The 16,959-nt window shown below is 37.8% G+C and overlaps 2 protein-coding genes across 2 annotated transcripts in view; one reads left to right on the forward strand and one right to left on the reverse strand.

Moving 5' to 3' along the window:
• The window catches only part of LOC141498966 (uncharacterized), a 263,553-nt gene extending 263,015 nt beyond the window's left edge, over positions 1 to 538 (reverse strand). Inside the window, exon 1 of the mRNA XM_074201973.1 lies at positions 180 to 538. The gene's annotated coding sequence lies outside the window, so the exon portion shown is untranslated. The remainder of the gene's footprint in view (positions 1 to 179) is intronic.
• On the forward strand, positions 538 to 16,958 carry RIOK2 (RIO kinase 2; the record flags this gene model as incomplete). Its single annotated transcript, XM_074201974.1, has 8 exons — positions 538 to 631; positions 2,066 to 2,204; positions 4,767 to 4,883; positions 7,820 to 7,995; positions 12,211 to 12,299; positions 12,877 to 13,068; positions 13,856 to 13,948; positions 16,580 to 16,958. Coding segments are annotated over exons 1-8 (1,251 nt in total), but the record flags the coding sequence as incomplete, so codon positions are not given.
• Between the last annotated feature and the right edge of the window lies 1 nt (position 16,959).

The following is a 16,959-nucleotide window of genomic DNA, read 5'->3' on the forward strand; positions in this document are numbered from 1 at the left end:
TACTTTGTGTTTAAAGCTCTACTTTGGGCGAAAAGGCTGTGATGTCCATCTTACAGGCCGTTGCCGGGCCTCAGAGGCGGGTCTAAACCCCGCCGACCCGCGTCTTCTCTGCGCAGGCGCCGCTTGGGGTCGCCACTTTAACTTCAGGTCAGGTTTATTTTAGTTTTTCATCTATTTACCTTTCGCTCCTCCAAGCCCTCAGCCTCGTCCCTCTCTCCCTCTCCCTCTCTCTGTCTCTTTAGGAAAGCCACGTTAGGCCACCCGGAATTAACGGCCCCGCCCACTGCAGGATGCTTCACCTAGGTAGCCAATCCTGGCGGATTAAAAAAAAAACTCAGGAAAGGTATCCTCAGATCCAATTTCGTTACGGTAATTCAACGTGACAAACAACAGACGTGTTATCCTGCCGACTCCCGGGAAAATAAAAAAGAGAAAATTGCTTAATTTTTTAATTACAAAGAGTCGTCCTGGGGTGTTAGACCGACAAGGACCTAGCTGCCCAGGAACGCATGCGCCGCGTCTTACGCATGCGCGTTGGGAAGGCCGGGTGGCTCCTGGAGCAGCCATGGGGAAGGTGAACGTGGCCAAGCTGCGCTACCTGACGCGGGACGACTTCAGGGTTCTGACCGCGGTGAGCCCGGGTGCACCTCCTCGCCATCTCCCCTTCCCAGGCGCGCGGGCGCGGCCTCCCCGACTTCCGCCGGTTGGCGAGGCCCTGAGAGGAAGGGAGCTGAAACCGGCCGGCCGGGCGCGCGGGGCCTTCGGCCTCCCAGAGGCCCCGGGGCGTGCGAGGCGCTGAAGGGCGCCCTGCGGGCGTGGGGGGCGGAGGAGCCGCGGGCTGCCTTCGGGGAGCTGGGGGAGCCTAGTACGGTGGAGGTGCTGCTGAGGAGCCGGCGGCAAATGGGGCCCTCTGCGAACAGTGCCCGCGCCAGAGACAGTGAAGAGTGTGCGGGGCCGGGGCCGGGGCCGGGGCCGGGGTCGGGGCCGGGGCGGGGGTCGGGAGCCGGGAGCCGGGGTCGGGGCCGGGGCCGGGGCCGGGAGCCGGGAGCCGGGGCCGGGGGCCGGGAGCCGGGGCCGGGGCCGGGGCCGGGGCCGGGGCGGGGCCGGGGCCGGGGCCGGGGCCGGGGCGGGGGCCGGGGCCGGGGCCGGGGCCGGGGCGGGGCCGGGGGCCGGAAGATTGACCCTCCCGAGTTCAGAGGGACCCCGGGCTAGTTCCCTCCTCTGTAAAATGAACTGGGGGACGAGATGGCAAATCCCTCGGGTGTCACGGCCCAGAACCCTGATCCCGGGGCCACGAAGAGTCGGGGCTGTCTTTAAAGGACCTGGACCTAAGAAGTGTAAATGAAGGAAATAGCTCATCTGAGTCTGCACTAGAACTCAGCCCCCTAGTTAGACGATTAATAGATGCTTGTTGATTCAGAGAGATTTAAAAAGCAAGGGAATTCTTCATTTTTCTTAGTTCCTTTTCTTCTTTCTTCCTTCCTTGCATTTTCAGTCCCATACTGTCTCCCTCTTCTGCCTTATTCCACCATTTCCCCACAGTCGATTTTCAGAGGAATTTTCATTCAGTAAATATTCATTAAGTACCTACTGTATGCCAGGCACTGAGAAGCTTTTGAGTTTTTGTTTATGGGGAGAGGGGACACCAGAATTTTATTTCTATCAGCCTTCCTGTCCTAGATTACCTTGTAAGACTTAAAATGACTCAACTAATAAACAGTAAGGTTGTTCTGTAGCTTTATAAAAAAAATTACATAAACTTTTGAGTTTTTGTTTATGGGGAGAGGGGGCACCAGAATTTTACTTCTATCAGCCTTCCTATCCTAGATTACCTTGTAAGACTTAAAATAACTAATAAACAGTAAGTTTGTTCTATAGCTTTATAAAAAAATACATTTTAAAGTTCTTAGTCACAAGTTTATATCATCTAAAAACTTGCCCTTTTTATGTTTCTCGACTTCTAGTGCAGTAAGTAAGCGAGACTTTTTTTTTTAAACGAGATAATAATATGTTTGTGTTTGTTTGGGGAGTTATATGTTGTCATTTGTTGTGTTTTTAACTTCAGGTTGAAATGGGCATGAAGAACCATGAAATAGTTCCTGGCAGTTTGATCGCCTCCATAGCCAGCCTTAAACATGGTGGTTGCAATAAGATCTTGAGAGAACTGGCAAAACATAAACTCTTAGCTTTTGAACGAACTAAAAGTAAGTATTACACTGTTCGTCTTATGAATAAAAATGTTACACATAGATGCTCTTTTGGTTTTCCTGATGTGAAAAGAATCTGATTTTTCTCTACATGATTTGGGTCAACCTCCTTTTCTGGTTTTGTAGAAAAGTCCAAGAGTTTACATAGGGAGGTATCATAGGACAAAGATTCCTGACATTTTTTTTTTGTCTAGTGAACAGACTAATGAAACATAATTCTTAAAAATAATGTTTTTAGGGGTGGCTAGGTGGTGTAGTGGATAAAGCACCGGCCTTGGAGTCAGGAGTACCTGGGTTCAAATCCAGTCTCAGACACTTAATAATTACCTAGCTGTGTGGCCTTGGGCAAGCCACTTAACCCCATTTGCCTTGCAAAAAAAAAAATAGTGTTTTTAAAATGCACAAAATATAGGTTTATAGAAAGAACCAGTTGTTTTTAATTAGCTATCAAAATATTTTTTAAAAGCTACTTCACCTGACCCAGGTTAAGAACCTCTAGCATTGAATTTTGTAGAATCACATAGCTAACTAGTATTATAGGCAAGATTTGAGTTCTGATCTTTCTGGCTTTAAAATCAGAACTCTTATCATTTATACCTTGCTGCCTCTTGCCATTGTTTAGATATCACCTAGAAAAAATGTTTAAAAGCTTCATGGTCTTGTTGGTACTGATTTTTAATATGAAAAATTAGATATTATAAACATTTGAATAGTCAGACTTTCCTGTCAGTAATGAAAAATATCCAAGAAGTCAATATTAAAAGTTGTTCTTACTTCAACATAATCCCAATAAACATTTCTGCTCTGGTCATTTAACCTGCCTCATACAAATCTGTATTTTCCTCCTTCCAGTGTTTATTCACTCAGTTTTGTAGCTTCTTGTGAAAGAGATCAAACAGCAACACACTCAGTTTACCTAGAGGCCTACTTTTCAATGTCATTTCCAGAATTAATTTGTGCCTCCAAAAGAAAAAAGGAATGACCTTCATTGAAAAATGAATTCCCATATTCAATTTTAGGAGCATAGATAAGCAAAATTTTTGACTTAGCAGCAATCTTCCTCTTATTTGGTGATGAAATTCTGGTTAAGCAACTTGCCCATTTCACATAGCTGGTAAAGTGGGGCAGGTGCCATGGCCCACTTAGTGTCACGACTGGCTGAGGGCATGGGCTTCCCACTAGCTCTGGCAGAGGTCTCTTTGCTGATCTTCCAAGTTGTACTTTGTGCTTCCTGGAGGTGCAGGTCAGGAAACTGCTGTGCTGCCAGGAGCCTTGGCTCCCAGGCGCCCTGGGGCTGTTCCCAGGAGGCTGAAGTTCCTTCACTCTGGTGGGCCGCCCCTCTGATCCCATGGAACAGTTTTCCCACCATTTTTCAGGTTACCTTGGGCTGGAGAATTGCCTCACGGGATCTTTCTGTGGATTCTGTCTCTCAGAAATTTGGTTAAGAGTCATAATTTTAAGATTTTTGAAATATTTTGGAGAGAGCACCTAGGAGAGGCTCTTCTGCCACCATCTTGGCTCCGCCGACTTTGACTGTTGAACTTTATCTTATTTGATCTTCAATGAAGTTATAGAATTATGAGATAAAAATCTAAAGCAGAGATAATAGAATTTTCAACAGATTAGGAACAAAGGATGACCTGTACTGTGAAAAGATTTTTTTTACATACTATTTTATCCCCATTCCTAGTCTAAACTTCATGAGAGCAGAGACTGTCTTCATTCTTTTTTCATATTTTTCACTATACCTAACATATCTTATGTACATTTTTCTGACCCTCAAATCCAACTATATAGCAAGAGCACTATAGTTAAATCCCTGGACTTTAGTTGTAATTGATTGATACTGTCTAGCTCTTACAAGCTTAAGCAAGTCTAGCATCAGTTTCTTCAACTTAAAAACTTTAAAAGTTGGGTAAATTAGTTTTGCGCAGTTTCTCAACTAATGGTTTCAGTGCACATTGAATTCTTTGGGGAAGGCAAACTGACAGCCCACTGCAAGTTGTAAAATTAATAATTTCTATTTTTTAAAATATAATTTAAAATATTATCAAAATCTAAGAACTATTTCCCTATGGATAGATAGAGCCTCATTATTTTTATTTCAAAACTAAAAAGAATGTTTGAACAATCATATCAACATTATGGAATATTAGGGGAGAAACTCAGAGAGTATAATTTCAAGTCCTAGTTCCAGTCCTCTGATCCTGGGTTAGTCACTTGAATTCACTGTCTTTCAGTTTTCTGTGAGGAAAGTGCTTTGGAAGTCTTGGAAAACCTATATAAATATGAACTGTTTCTAAAAATATGATAATATATTGTAGCTGCCAAATGATAATTTATGTCAAGTGGCTGAAGAGGATGGAAGGATGCTTATAGTCAATGCTAATAATGCTTTTTAATATAAACAAAATATATACTAAAATCATGTAATATAGTCTCTGTTTAGAGAAAAAAATGAAACAAAAAAACAGAATAACATTAACATGTTCTCTTAATAAAGTGTTAATGTAACTAATTAAAGTGTTAAAGTAACTGATTTTTTTTTCCTATTTTCAGCTGTCCAGGGCTATAGATTGACAAATGGAGGATATGATTACCTTGCTTTGAAAGCACTTTCTTCAAGACAGGTGGTTAACTCTGTTGGAAACCAGATGGGTGTTGGCAAAGAATCAGGTAATTTTCTGAAATAGTGATTTTTTTTAGGTTTTTGCAAGGCAAATGGGGTTAAGTGGCTTGCCCAAGGCCACACAGCTAGGTAATTATTAAATGTCTGAGACCGGATTTGAACCCAGGTACTCCAGACTCCAAGGCCGATGCTTTATCCACTACGCCACCTAGCCGCCCCTGAAATAGTGATTTTTAAAAAAATTAGCTTCCCTTTTCTTTTGTTTTTTTTCCCTCTTCTACTATATATCAGTGGGTAAATTGGATGGTATTTATGTAGAAAATTAAGGAAAGGCATTTTAGTTTTCTGCTATACATTTTTTCCCAGGTATTCATTATTAGTAACATAGACTTAGAGCCATTAAGGATTAGAGGTCATCTAGTCTTACTTGCCTTTTCATTTTATAGCTGAAGAGTAAGTAGCAGAGCCAAGATTAAACACTCTATAGGAAACCCTAAAAACTGTTCATGGGTCTTTTTTGGTTTTGGTTTTCAATTTTCAGTTCCAGATTTTTTCCTTTCAAATATCATGAAATGAGGACCATTAAAAATATGTATGGTAATGTGAAACAAATGCTCTTATTAGGCACCACCCCCCCCCCCCCCAAGAAAAAGAAAATATTCTTTAGTCTGTACTCTTGAGTCCATCAATTCTCTATCTAGAGAGAATAGCTTGATTCATCATAATTCTTTTTGGAATTGCAATGGGTCATTGTGTCAGTCTGTTATAGAGTCTTTCATAGTTGATTATTTTTTTAATATTGCTATTGTATAAGTTGTTCTGCTTGTACTCATTTAACTCTATCAGTTCATATAGTTTTCTCAAGCTAAAACTATTCTAGTATATTTGTGAGTATTCTATATATGTCTTCAAATATAATCTACTCATTGTTTTTCTCTACTTTAAAAAAATTCACTCTTAAATTTTGTCATGATACCAAAGTATTATCTTATAAATCTTTTAACGATCATTTACAATCAGGGAAAACATTAATATTTAAAGACCAAAAATATTTTCACTTAGTTTTTATATTATATGAGGAAAGAAAGGCATTGTCTTATAGTATCATGGAATGTACATAAAAGCTGTTCTAAAAATAGTACTAAAGGAACTTCTAGTATTCAGTGCATTGAATTTAAATTCTTAATACTAGAAAAAATAGGCCAAACATTTCACCCTTACTATTGTAACATTTTACTCCTCTGAAATACAGTTTATCTGTAAAATTGAAGTATTTAATACTTAACTCATGGAGTTGTAAGAATTAAAACAAAAAAAAAAAATAGATGTAAAACAATTGATAAATCTTAAGGCCACAGGGTACAAATTATAACCAAATTAAAATCCATCGGGGCAACTAGGTGGCACAGTGGATAGAGCGCTAGCCCTGGAGTCAGGACTACCTGAGTTCAAATCCAGCCTCAAACACTTAATAATTACCCAGCTGTGTAGCCTTGGGCAAGCCATTTAACCCCATTTGCCTTGAAAAAAAAACCTAAAAAAAGAAAATAAAAAAAACAAATTAAAATCCATCATTAGTTAAGAGTTGGTGCTGATCTGTATTTCAGATAATGTTGATAAATTCTAATTTATTTTGACCACCTTGCCAAATCTTAATTTGATTCATCAGTATTTTTAAACTTCATAAAGTGACTGACAGTTAATAGGAGTAGTAATTGGCTCTGCCATTTCTTTATTCACTTGTGCCTTATAGAAATTTATTTGCAACAATGTGTAAAATTTGTCCATTTTGAAGGCTAGTTTAGATAACTAGATGATAACCATAAATTCACTTAACTAGAAACACAAAAACTAATAAGATTTACTGAAAATGAACCAAGTGAGTTATCATTAGCCCCTCTGGGTCTTGGAGCTCTTACTCTTTCCTGAGGGTCCTCATATGGCATATGAGACATGTGTGACTATGGCATGGTCTGACATGCAGCCTGGCTGAGTATTGCTGTCAGTCTGCTTAATAGTAAAGCTTAATTTAAGATAATAAACATAAATAGAAGTTTTGTTTTTGGCAGTACATCCCACTTTAAAGATCACTGCAGCTCTCTTAGTATTACGTGCATATGAATGGAACATGAGAACTATGTCTCATTCCATGCCTGATTCACCTTCTTTACCAGTTATAAATATCCATCTCTGGTGAGATCCTTTATAACATTCTTCTGATAGTACTATTTATTGGTTGACTGGTATTCCTTCATTATTGATATTTTAAAAATAGGCCCTTTTTGTAAGGAGAAAAACCAGTTCTGTGCAGTTTTTCAAAAGCTGTCCACACCACTCATTTCTGTCTGTTTGATTTGGGGCCAAACTTTTGCTCAGTGTTCTTCAGGGACAGATAGGTGAGGCAATGGATAGTACTCTGGGCCTGGAATCAGGTAGGAAGACTCATCTTCCTGAGTTCATATTTGCTCTCAGACACTTACTAGCTGTGTGATGACCCTGGGTAAGTCACTTAACCCCGTTTGTCTCAGTTCTTCATTCATAAAAATGAGCTGTAGAAGGACATTCTAGTGTCTTTGCCAAGAAAACCCCAAAGGGGGTCATCAAAGAGTCAGACACAACTGAAACAATTGAACAACAAATAGTTGTCTCTTCTAGATATGTGTTTATCTTAATTAAAGATTTTATTTATTTTGAGTTTTACAATTTTTCCCCCAATCTTACTTCCCTCCCCTCCACCCCCCACAGAAAGCAATTTGTCAGTCTTTACATTGTTTCTAGATATATGTTTTGAAGGACCAGTTCTGTAGGTTGTCTCTCCTTTGGATTGGCATATTGTGGGCAGTATGTTAATTACCTATATTAGGAAATGTCATTCACATAAAAAGAAGTGAAATAAAATGATAGGCTAGAATTGATTTAACCCAAGAAGAAAAATTACTCTGCTTGTAATAATGACCTTTTTTCCCCACTCTTTGAACTACAGATATTTACATTGTTGCAAATGAAGAGGAGAAACAGTTTGCACTAAAGCTTCACAGACTTGGAAGGACTTCATTCCGAAATTTGAAAAACAAACGTGATTACCACAAGCATAGACATAAGATGTCATGGCTTTATTTATCCCGTCTGTCTGCTATGAAGGAATTTGCCTATATGAAGGTACTTTTAATTATAAAATTTGTTTTACTTTTGCATATTTTCCCTTCATTCTGTATAGCAACCTGAAATAATTATTGGTATAAATATTCTCTACACAAACTTATGACTAGCCAGATATTGATATTTTTGTGGTTTGAAGGTCCATAATGAGTAAATTAATCAGTGCAAACATGAAAATCAGGATTCTTAGTTGTTTTCCCCTTATTTTCAGAAATATTCCTCAAGGCTTAGATGAGCAGAACCCACCCATGGAAAGTGAAAACTAGAAATATCCTTCTGCTTATCACCTCCCATCCCCACATGCCACATGCATGGGCATTTTGTGGTAACTAGAAACAAGATTGAAGTAATGAGACCCCTTTTTCCTCCTTTACGGAATATTGCCTTGAACAAGTATTGGGCCACAGAAAAAGAAGAGGCAGCCATGTTAAGGCCTTGGTGCCCAGGAAGTGATTTCATGACTTGGTATCCTCAGAAAGATCAGCCAAAAGTAAACAGAGTGCCATTTGATTTTAGCTTCTCTCTAGGCTTTGGAATGGAAGATGATAAATAAGATTTTAAACAAGTTATCTTTAAGGTAAAATTTATACAACATAAATATAAAACTTGCGAATATATAAACCAGTTACCCACAAAGTTTGGACATATCAGAAAAGATTTTGTGCAGAAGATGCATCTTTTTTTTTTAAGATTTTATTTTAAGTTTTACAACTGTTCTCCTAATCTTACTTCCCTCCCCCCGCCCCCCACAGAAGGCCTTCTGCCAATCCTTACATTGTTTGCGTGGTAAACATTGATCCAAATTGAATGTGATGAGAGAGGAAATCATATCCTTAAGGAAGAAACATAAAGTAAAAGAGCAAGATCAGACAATAAGATATCAGGGTTTGTTTTTTTTTTTCCCCTAAATTAAAGGGAATAGTCCTTGGTCTTTGTTCAAACTTCACAGTTCTTTCTCTGGATACAGATGGTATCCCAACCCCAAATTGTTGCTGATAGTTGCACTGATGGAATGAGCAAGTCCATCAAGGTTGATCATCACCTCCATGTGGCTGTTAGGGTATACATTGTTTTTCTGGTTCTGCTCATCTCCCTCAGCATCAGTTCATGCAAATCCCTCCAGGCTTCCCTGAATTCCTGTCCCTCTTGGTTTCTAATAGAACAATAGTGTTCCATGACATACATATACCACAGTTTGTTAAACCATTCCCCAGTTGAAAGACATTTACTTGATTTCCAATTCTTTGCCACCATAAACAAGGCTATGAATATTCTTGTACAAGTGATGTTTTCATCATGTCTTCAGGGTATAGGCCTAATAGTGGTATTGCTGGATCAAAGGACATGCACATTTTTGTTGCCCTTTGGGCATAGTTCCTTCAGACTGCTATCCAGAAAGGCTGGATAAGTTCATAGCTCCACCAAAAATGTAATAGTGTCCCAGATTTCCCACAATCATTCCAACAGTGATCATTGTCCTTTCTGGTCATATTGGCCAGTCTGAGAGTTGTGAAGTAGGACCTCAGAGATGATTTAATTTGCATTCCATGAGATACATCTTATAAAGGAAGTGATAGTATCAGTGAGGCAGAGGTAAGGAGAGTGGGTTCAAGTATGCAGAAGGTCAGCCAGGACAAAGACATGGAGGTAGGATACAGAGTGCTACAAAAACAGCAGAAGTCCAATTCGTCTGGATTACAAAGTACAGGAGAGGGGAGTACCATGCATTGACTCTGGAAAGATACATTTTCCCCCATGATCTCACTTTGCTAAACTTTTTATCTATCACAGTTGATGAATTGCTCAGGTTTCAACTTAATTGAAATTCCTTCCCTCTTCCTGTTCCTCCTCCTTTTTCTCATTCTTCCATAAGCTAGATGGTAGTTTCTTCAGTGGTATCTTTTGTCTTTGGGCACCTTTAACAAGATCTTTTATCCCTGCCATTTCAAAATCAGCTATGACCTTTATCACAAGACAATTCTTCCTCACAGAAAATCCAGTGAATTAAAACAAATTTAAAAGAGAGGTGAGATGTAATATAATAACCCATTTCTAAAGTATAGGAAGCTCTATGAGACCTTTTAAATTATTCTATTTCTATTTTTGGGAAATCTATAATATCTCCCACAAGTACTGTAACTGTTTTTGTTTTTTCTTTCATGCATAGCAGTCAACAGCACATAAATTATTAATAAATGTTTATTTCATTTAAGAAATAGAACTGGAACTCACTAAGCCATTTCCAGTGTAGCATAGGCTTGGGGGAACAAACAGATACAGATTTAACTTAAAAAACTAATATATCTTTGACTGAATTAAAGGAGGCTTACTATCTAGAAGAAAAATCTGGATAACCTTAAGTTTGGGGATGTAGGAGGAGACTACTCTTGTCCAGATTTAGATTGTATTAGATCATTTCTGAAGTTTCTCACATCTCTGAAACTTTTTTTTTGAAAGGACAGTGAATATCGGGCCATTGACCCTAGAAACGCCAAGGTCTGTGATAGGTGTCACCATGAGACTCATTGCTGCTAGAAGCTACTTTTTTTTTAGGTGGGAGAGTATTTGTTTTTAAAAACATTTGCCCACTGTCTGTTGTGCATAGACTGTCCCCACAGTGAAACTAATATTACCAAAGAGGGAGGAATAAACATTGACCAGAAGATGTGCTTACAAGTCCTGAATAATCCATAGAGCTTGAAGGAGTGAGGTGAAACTGTGGCTGGAGTACTGGGTTTGGTACCTTCCCCCTCCTTGACCTTCACTTAGCTCTGTCATTCTCTCAATTTCAGTTTTGTCATCTGTAAAGTGGAAATAATGATGGGGGCATCTGTCTCATAGGTTGTTATCAGACTCCAGTAAGATAATATGTGAAATGTATGTTGCAGATCTTAAAGTGATATATAGTTATCCGCTATTATATCATTAAAATATATGTAATTCTGGAGACTGCTGGATAATAATGGTATCTTTTTATAAGCCCCCAAGTAAAGGAGGTCACTGGCACAACCAACAGGTGAATATTTTGGTACATACTAGGTGCTTAGTGACTGAATGGCGATACGTTTACTTAACTCCTGATTACAGAGCAAAGACCTGTGCTAAATACTTGGGATACAAATAAAAAAGCAAGATAGTCACTGCTTTCAATGAGCTGATATTCTTAAAAGTGGGGGGATAGGGGCAGCTAGGTGGAGCCTTGGATAGAGCACCAGCCCTGGAGTCAGGAGGACCTGAATTCAAATCCAGCCTCAGACACTTCTCATAATTACTTAACTGTGTGACCTTGGACAAGTCACTTAACTCCATTGCCTTGCCCAAAAAAAAAGTGGGGGTCAGCATATATGAGAGACTTCAACTGCTTAAATGCTTTTTGATTAATAGCTAGCATTTATTTTTACACTTCAGAGTTTATGAAAGCACTTTGAATATGTTATCTCATTTGATCCTTATAACAATCCTGTGAGCTAGGTGCTGTTTTTATTCCCATTTTTCAGATGAGGAAATTGAGACTAAGAAAGGTTAAATGACTTGGATGAGAGTTTTAAGTTTCTGATGTAAGATTTGAATTCGTGTCTTTTTTTACTTAACTGATTCCTGTAGTAGGTTGTTTAAGCAAACAAAATTTTAAATTAGGTACTAGGGCACCAAAAGCATTAGATAGAAGATTGACATTTCAAGATATGTTCTCTATACTTATGCTCATCAACAGAAATAGAGAATTAGAGAAATTGCTTAATATTAATTCATATGTATTGGAAAAAATCATAGAGTTTTGGTTGACTGCAAGTTCAAAATGTACCAGTGCTATAAAGTGGTTTCCCCCAAAATCACTGCTGTCCTGCAACCTAATGTCGACAACACCATACTTTAAGCTGCATAGACTAGATGAAGAATACTGTATTCTTTGTGTTTTTCTTTTAATTGTCATTTCCAGGCTGTCACAGGGTAGCTATAATGTTGGTGACAGCTCAAGAGAAACATGCCAGATGAGAAATAGAATCTTGAGGAATTTAAGTCTGGAAAATAAATTTAGTAAGGAACCCAAAATATCTGGAAGATGTTCATGTGGAAGAGCACCTCACTAGTTTATCTCCAAAGGACAGAATTAAGTGTAAAGGGTAGCTAGAAGAAATTGAATGTTAATCAGCTGAACTAATCCTTCATTTTAAATATTGAACTCTTCTTAGCCCTGTGTGTTTTGCATTCTTTTAGGCACTCTATGAGAGGAAATTTCCAGTTCCAAAACCAGTTGATTTTAATCGACATGCAGTAGTCATGGAACTCATAAATGGTTACCCTTTGTAAGTACTATTTTTAAAGCATGAGTTCTCAGTGAACAAAAGTGAAATTTTTTAAAACTAATCCAATACTATTTTAAAGACTTTAGAAATTGATTTTTAAAGAGTGAACACAAAAATAGATTGAAAACTCAGTTTTGCTTTGAAATTAGGAGTTTGCAATACCTAGTAGTCAAAACATTTTCAACAATAATGTCAAACTCATATAGAAGAGGATCCTGCAGGCTGCATATTTATTTAGAAATAACAAATTACCATTATCTACATGGTATTTTTGGTGGAGAGAGAGAAATATTCCCCAATTTTAGTTTAATCTGGTTTCTACTTCAATGGGAGCCAGTTTGACACCTCTATTCTAGAATGCTGGTTGAGAAAAGTGTTCTAAAGTCTGAAATGTGTCTTTAAAACTTTTGTTCACTGAATTTGAGGCAAACTCCCATCATGTTCACAATCAAATGGCAAATTAGCATTTGAATGATACAAGTACATTAAATAGCATCATTGTGTGTATGATTTTTTAGGAGTGATGAATTTAAGTTATCTATATTAATGCCTTTATTTGTACTTAAAATGGTGTTAGGTGCCAGATACATCACATTGAAGATCCTGCCACAGTATATAATGAAGCCATGGAACTAATTGTTAAACTTGCTAATCATGGACTAATTCATGGTGATTTCAATGAATTCAATCTAATTTTGGATAAAGATGACCACATAACTATGATTGACTTCCCACAAATGGTCTCAACTTCTCATCCAAATGCTGAATGGTATGTCCTTAAATCTCTGGATTAAGATTGATCATTGATTAATCTCTTTTTAAGATTACTTTCTATACTTTCCTGATTTTCTATCATAGCATTTGTGGTAGACAGCCACAGGATCAAGTTGTAGTTTGTCCTTTGTTCTCAAAGAAAGATGTGGGAATGATGTTAGTGGTATTTGAGATTAAGAGAGAAGGGAATTTTAAGACAAGACCTCAGTTTTCCAAGTCAAGTATGAAGCAGGATTTGTTTCCCATGATTGACTGTACAATGTTTGTTTTGTCTTCTTTTATAATGTTTTTGGGGTTTTTTTTGTTTGTTTAGGGGTTTTTTTTAGAGTTTTTTTGCAAGGCAAATGGGGTTACATGCTTTGTCCAAGGTCACACAGCTAGGTAATTATTAAGTGTCTGAGGTCGGATTTGAATTCAGGTACTCCTGACTCCAGTGAAGGCGCTCTATCCACTGTGCCACCTAGCCGCCCATATAGTGTTTTACATTATCAGAATATTGGCCATTATTATGTCCTTGTTTTAAAAAATATCTTTGAATAACAGCGTGGTGTAGTGAGTTGAGAGCCAGATTCAGGGCTAAGATTAAATCATGCTACCTGTCTTCTCTAAGACTAAAGTTACAGAGATCTTCATGTGTATTCCCTTTCTCAATGAAATTATAGGTCCTGTTCCTTTCCTTTCTTTAATGTATTTTCTTCTCATTTAGAAAAACAGTACTTTTGGGTAAATAAGAAAAGAAGAATTCGGAGAAATTTAAATAATTTGTAATGAATCTTTTTCAGGTATTTTGACAGAGATGTTAAATGCATTCGAGATTTTTTCATAAGACGTTTCAGTTATGAAAGTGAACTTTATCCAGCCTTTGGGGATATCAGGTCAGTTCTGTGTTTAGATTTTTTTTTAATTGATACAGCTCTGCTTGACTAAGTCATTAGTCTCAAACCTTAATACTTTTAGCTAATTGATGAAAATATTGAACATTAATGTGGTAGGCACAATATCCTAACTGTAGTCCTCGTGTAAGTTTTCCTTAAAAAATACTGAAACCCTCCTCGACATTTGTTTGTCTCTGAAGAATAAATCCTCTCTTTTGGCCATGATGATCCAGGCTTGCTCTGATGTTTGACTGATCAGCTCAGACAGAGGAGCAACACTCACTTGAATCACCTCAATGCCTCTCCTTGTTTAATATCCTCCCACTGTGGCCAGTCAGATCTCTTTGTGAACTACAGAGTAACATAACTACTGAGTAAGGCCCAGGCCAGAAGAGTCTTGGGGAAGTTTCTTGGAAAAAGAGCTTTACCCATGTTAAAATAGTCATATTTTTAATAAACTATTTGGTTATTGGAAAGAAGAGTGCAACTGAGACAACAGTCTTCAGTAGATATGATTATAGCCAGCCATCAAATCTGAAGTGACCTCCATCCCACCCCACCAGTGAGAGAATCCAAATCAAGGCAAGTTTCCTTTCTTAGTCCTGAACTATGACCGTAACTCTCTCTCTGGAGTCCTGAAGAGCACAGAACTCGGGCCCCAGGAGCATTTCTCCCCCACCCTCAGCAGAACTAGTTACTGCTTGAGGAAAGGGTGGGGGGAAAGAAAGAGAAAGAGAGAAAGAACCCTTGTACAGAGCTGCTAGGCTTCTTTTTTGTATTTCTTTGTTCAGAAAAAAAGTAAAAGGAGAAGTACTCATGGTGCACCTGCCAGGCAAATGCTTGGCAGCTGATTGGATGTGAAATGAGAAAGAATAATTGAAGGATGGTTCCTTGGTGGCAAACCCAAGTAAATAGAAAGATGGTAGAATCCTTAAGAGAAATTAAGAAGTGGGGGAGGCTTAGAGGAATAGTTTCAGTTGGAAAATACTGAGTTTGAGTGTGGAACACAGTAGATACAATAAAAAGATTTTTTTTTTTAGTTTTTTGTAAGGCAATGGGGTTAAATGACTTGCCAAAGGCCAATAATTATTAAGTATCTGAGGCCAGATTTGAACTCAGGCCCTCCTGACTCCAGGGCTGGTGCCACTGCACCACCAAGCTGCCCCTTAATTATTTTTTTAATGCTAACTTTTTAGTGGACTGTTTGCAGTGGTGTGCTGGAGACAGGTCATATGAGCTGGCTATACATTTCATTAGTGCTCAGAAGAGAAATTAAGACTGAATTTATAGATTTGAGAATCATTTGCATAGAAACAATAGTTGAAATGGGAGCTGAAGAAGTTTATCAAATGCAGTGTAAAGAGAAAGAAGGGAAAAGAATCTAGGACAAAAAATTTTGTGGTGCTTGAGAGTATCTTAGTAGCCACATATAATTATAATAATAGGAAGCAAGTGGAGGAACTGAAAGATGCTGCAAAGTTAGGGAATAGATGTGGTGAGGTACAGGGCAAAATACAAGAACTTCAGAATTGCAGATTGTGACGGTAAAACATTTGAGGATAATAGTAAAATCAAGCATGTGATATGTCATAATTGTGTAGAAAATTTTGAATATTAATCATTTAACATATAGACAAAAAAGTAAACTCATATCTGCCAACAATCTTTTTGATCTATATGATCATTTTAGTGATAAGAAAATAATCCATGTGACAAATCATTTAGGGACTTTTGTTTAGATTTAGAGTTTATATTTGTTAATAGAACCCTTAATAATAGAGTCAAGTCAAATGGTAAGTGAATATTTTACTTTTCCCTTTCTCTGGGAAGATGTAACTTAGTTCACTGGGAGTAATTCTTGAGTGTCTTGTGAGACTGTCTTTATGTTGCTTAGTCAGTGATGATGGTCCCAGATTCAGTTGGGGATAAAAGAAGGGGAAGAAATACTCAAGATTTTCTGGAAAATATTTAAGAATGTGCTCACAAGAGAGAAAAATATTTGCAGGACCCTTTTAAAATTTAATCTGAATTCACATTTTTCTCCCATCACTTTTTGAAGTATAGGCAATTGACAAAATAAGGCAAGACCTGATTGGTAATATTTGCCAGTTTTTGTAAAGTTGAAGATTTAGCATTTGGCTTTTGTCAATTCTTATGGCTGTCTCCAACACACCATTATTGCAAAGAGCCCACTAAAATGTTAGCATTAAAAAAATAAGTAAGTAACCATCTTTACCACAGTTTTCAATAACCTTTTTGTATTTACTGTTTTCCAAACTCAATTTATTATAATTATGTAATCAAATCTTAAATTTCATAAATCCATATGCTTAAAATAGGTATATAATATGTTCCTGCATTTGGAGTTCCAAAACACACTTTTTGATTGTATTAACTTCAAGACCATGTGAACTTGTGCATTAAGATTTTTGTTGGGTACGATTATGCATGTTAATCCTATAGCACACTGTTTGCTGTCTTAGTGGGGGAAGGAAAGGAACACTGGAGAAAATTTAACAAAAACAAATATTGAAAATTATATATAATTGGGGGGAAATTAAACAGCAATGGCTTTTTTTAAAAAAAAAAGATTTTTGTTGAGTTTTAATGCTTGAAACTTGTTTATCCTAGGAGGGAAGATTCTCTTGATGTAGAAATTTCTGCCAGTGGCTATACAAAAGAAATGCAGGAAGATGATGAACTACTTCATCCACTAGGTCCTGATGATGAAATTCTTGAAGTAGATGAAGGATCGGAATGTCCTTCATCACTTGAAGAACTGACAGAGAAATTTAAGGCTTCTGATTTGGGAAATGTAAAAAACTTCATAGAGACATCAGATGATGATTATAAAACAAAGTCTTCTGAAGACCCGGTACAAAGGAATACAGATACGCTATCTGTGGATGAAAATAGTGAACAGTATTTTGAATTCAGTCATTCAATAGGAGAAATTCAGGGAGAGATTGTTGATGGGAAAAGGAAAAGTTGCCTAAAGCATTCTGCAACTG

Source organism: Macrotis lagotis, chromosome X, assembly GCF_037893015.1.
Source record: "Macrotis lagotis isolate mMagLag1 chromosome X, bilby.v1.9.chrom.fasta, whole genome shotgun sequence".
Lineage (NCBI taxonomy): Eukaryota > Metazoa > Chordata > Mammalia > Peramelemorphia > Peramelidae > Macrotis > Macrotis lagotis.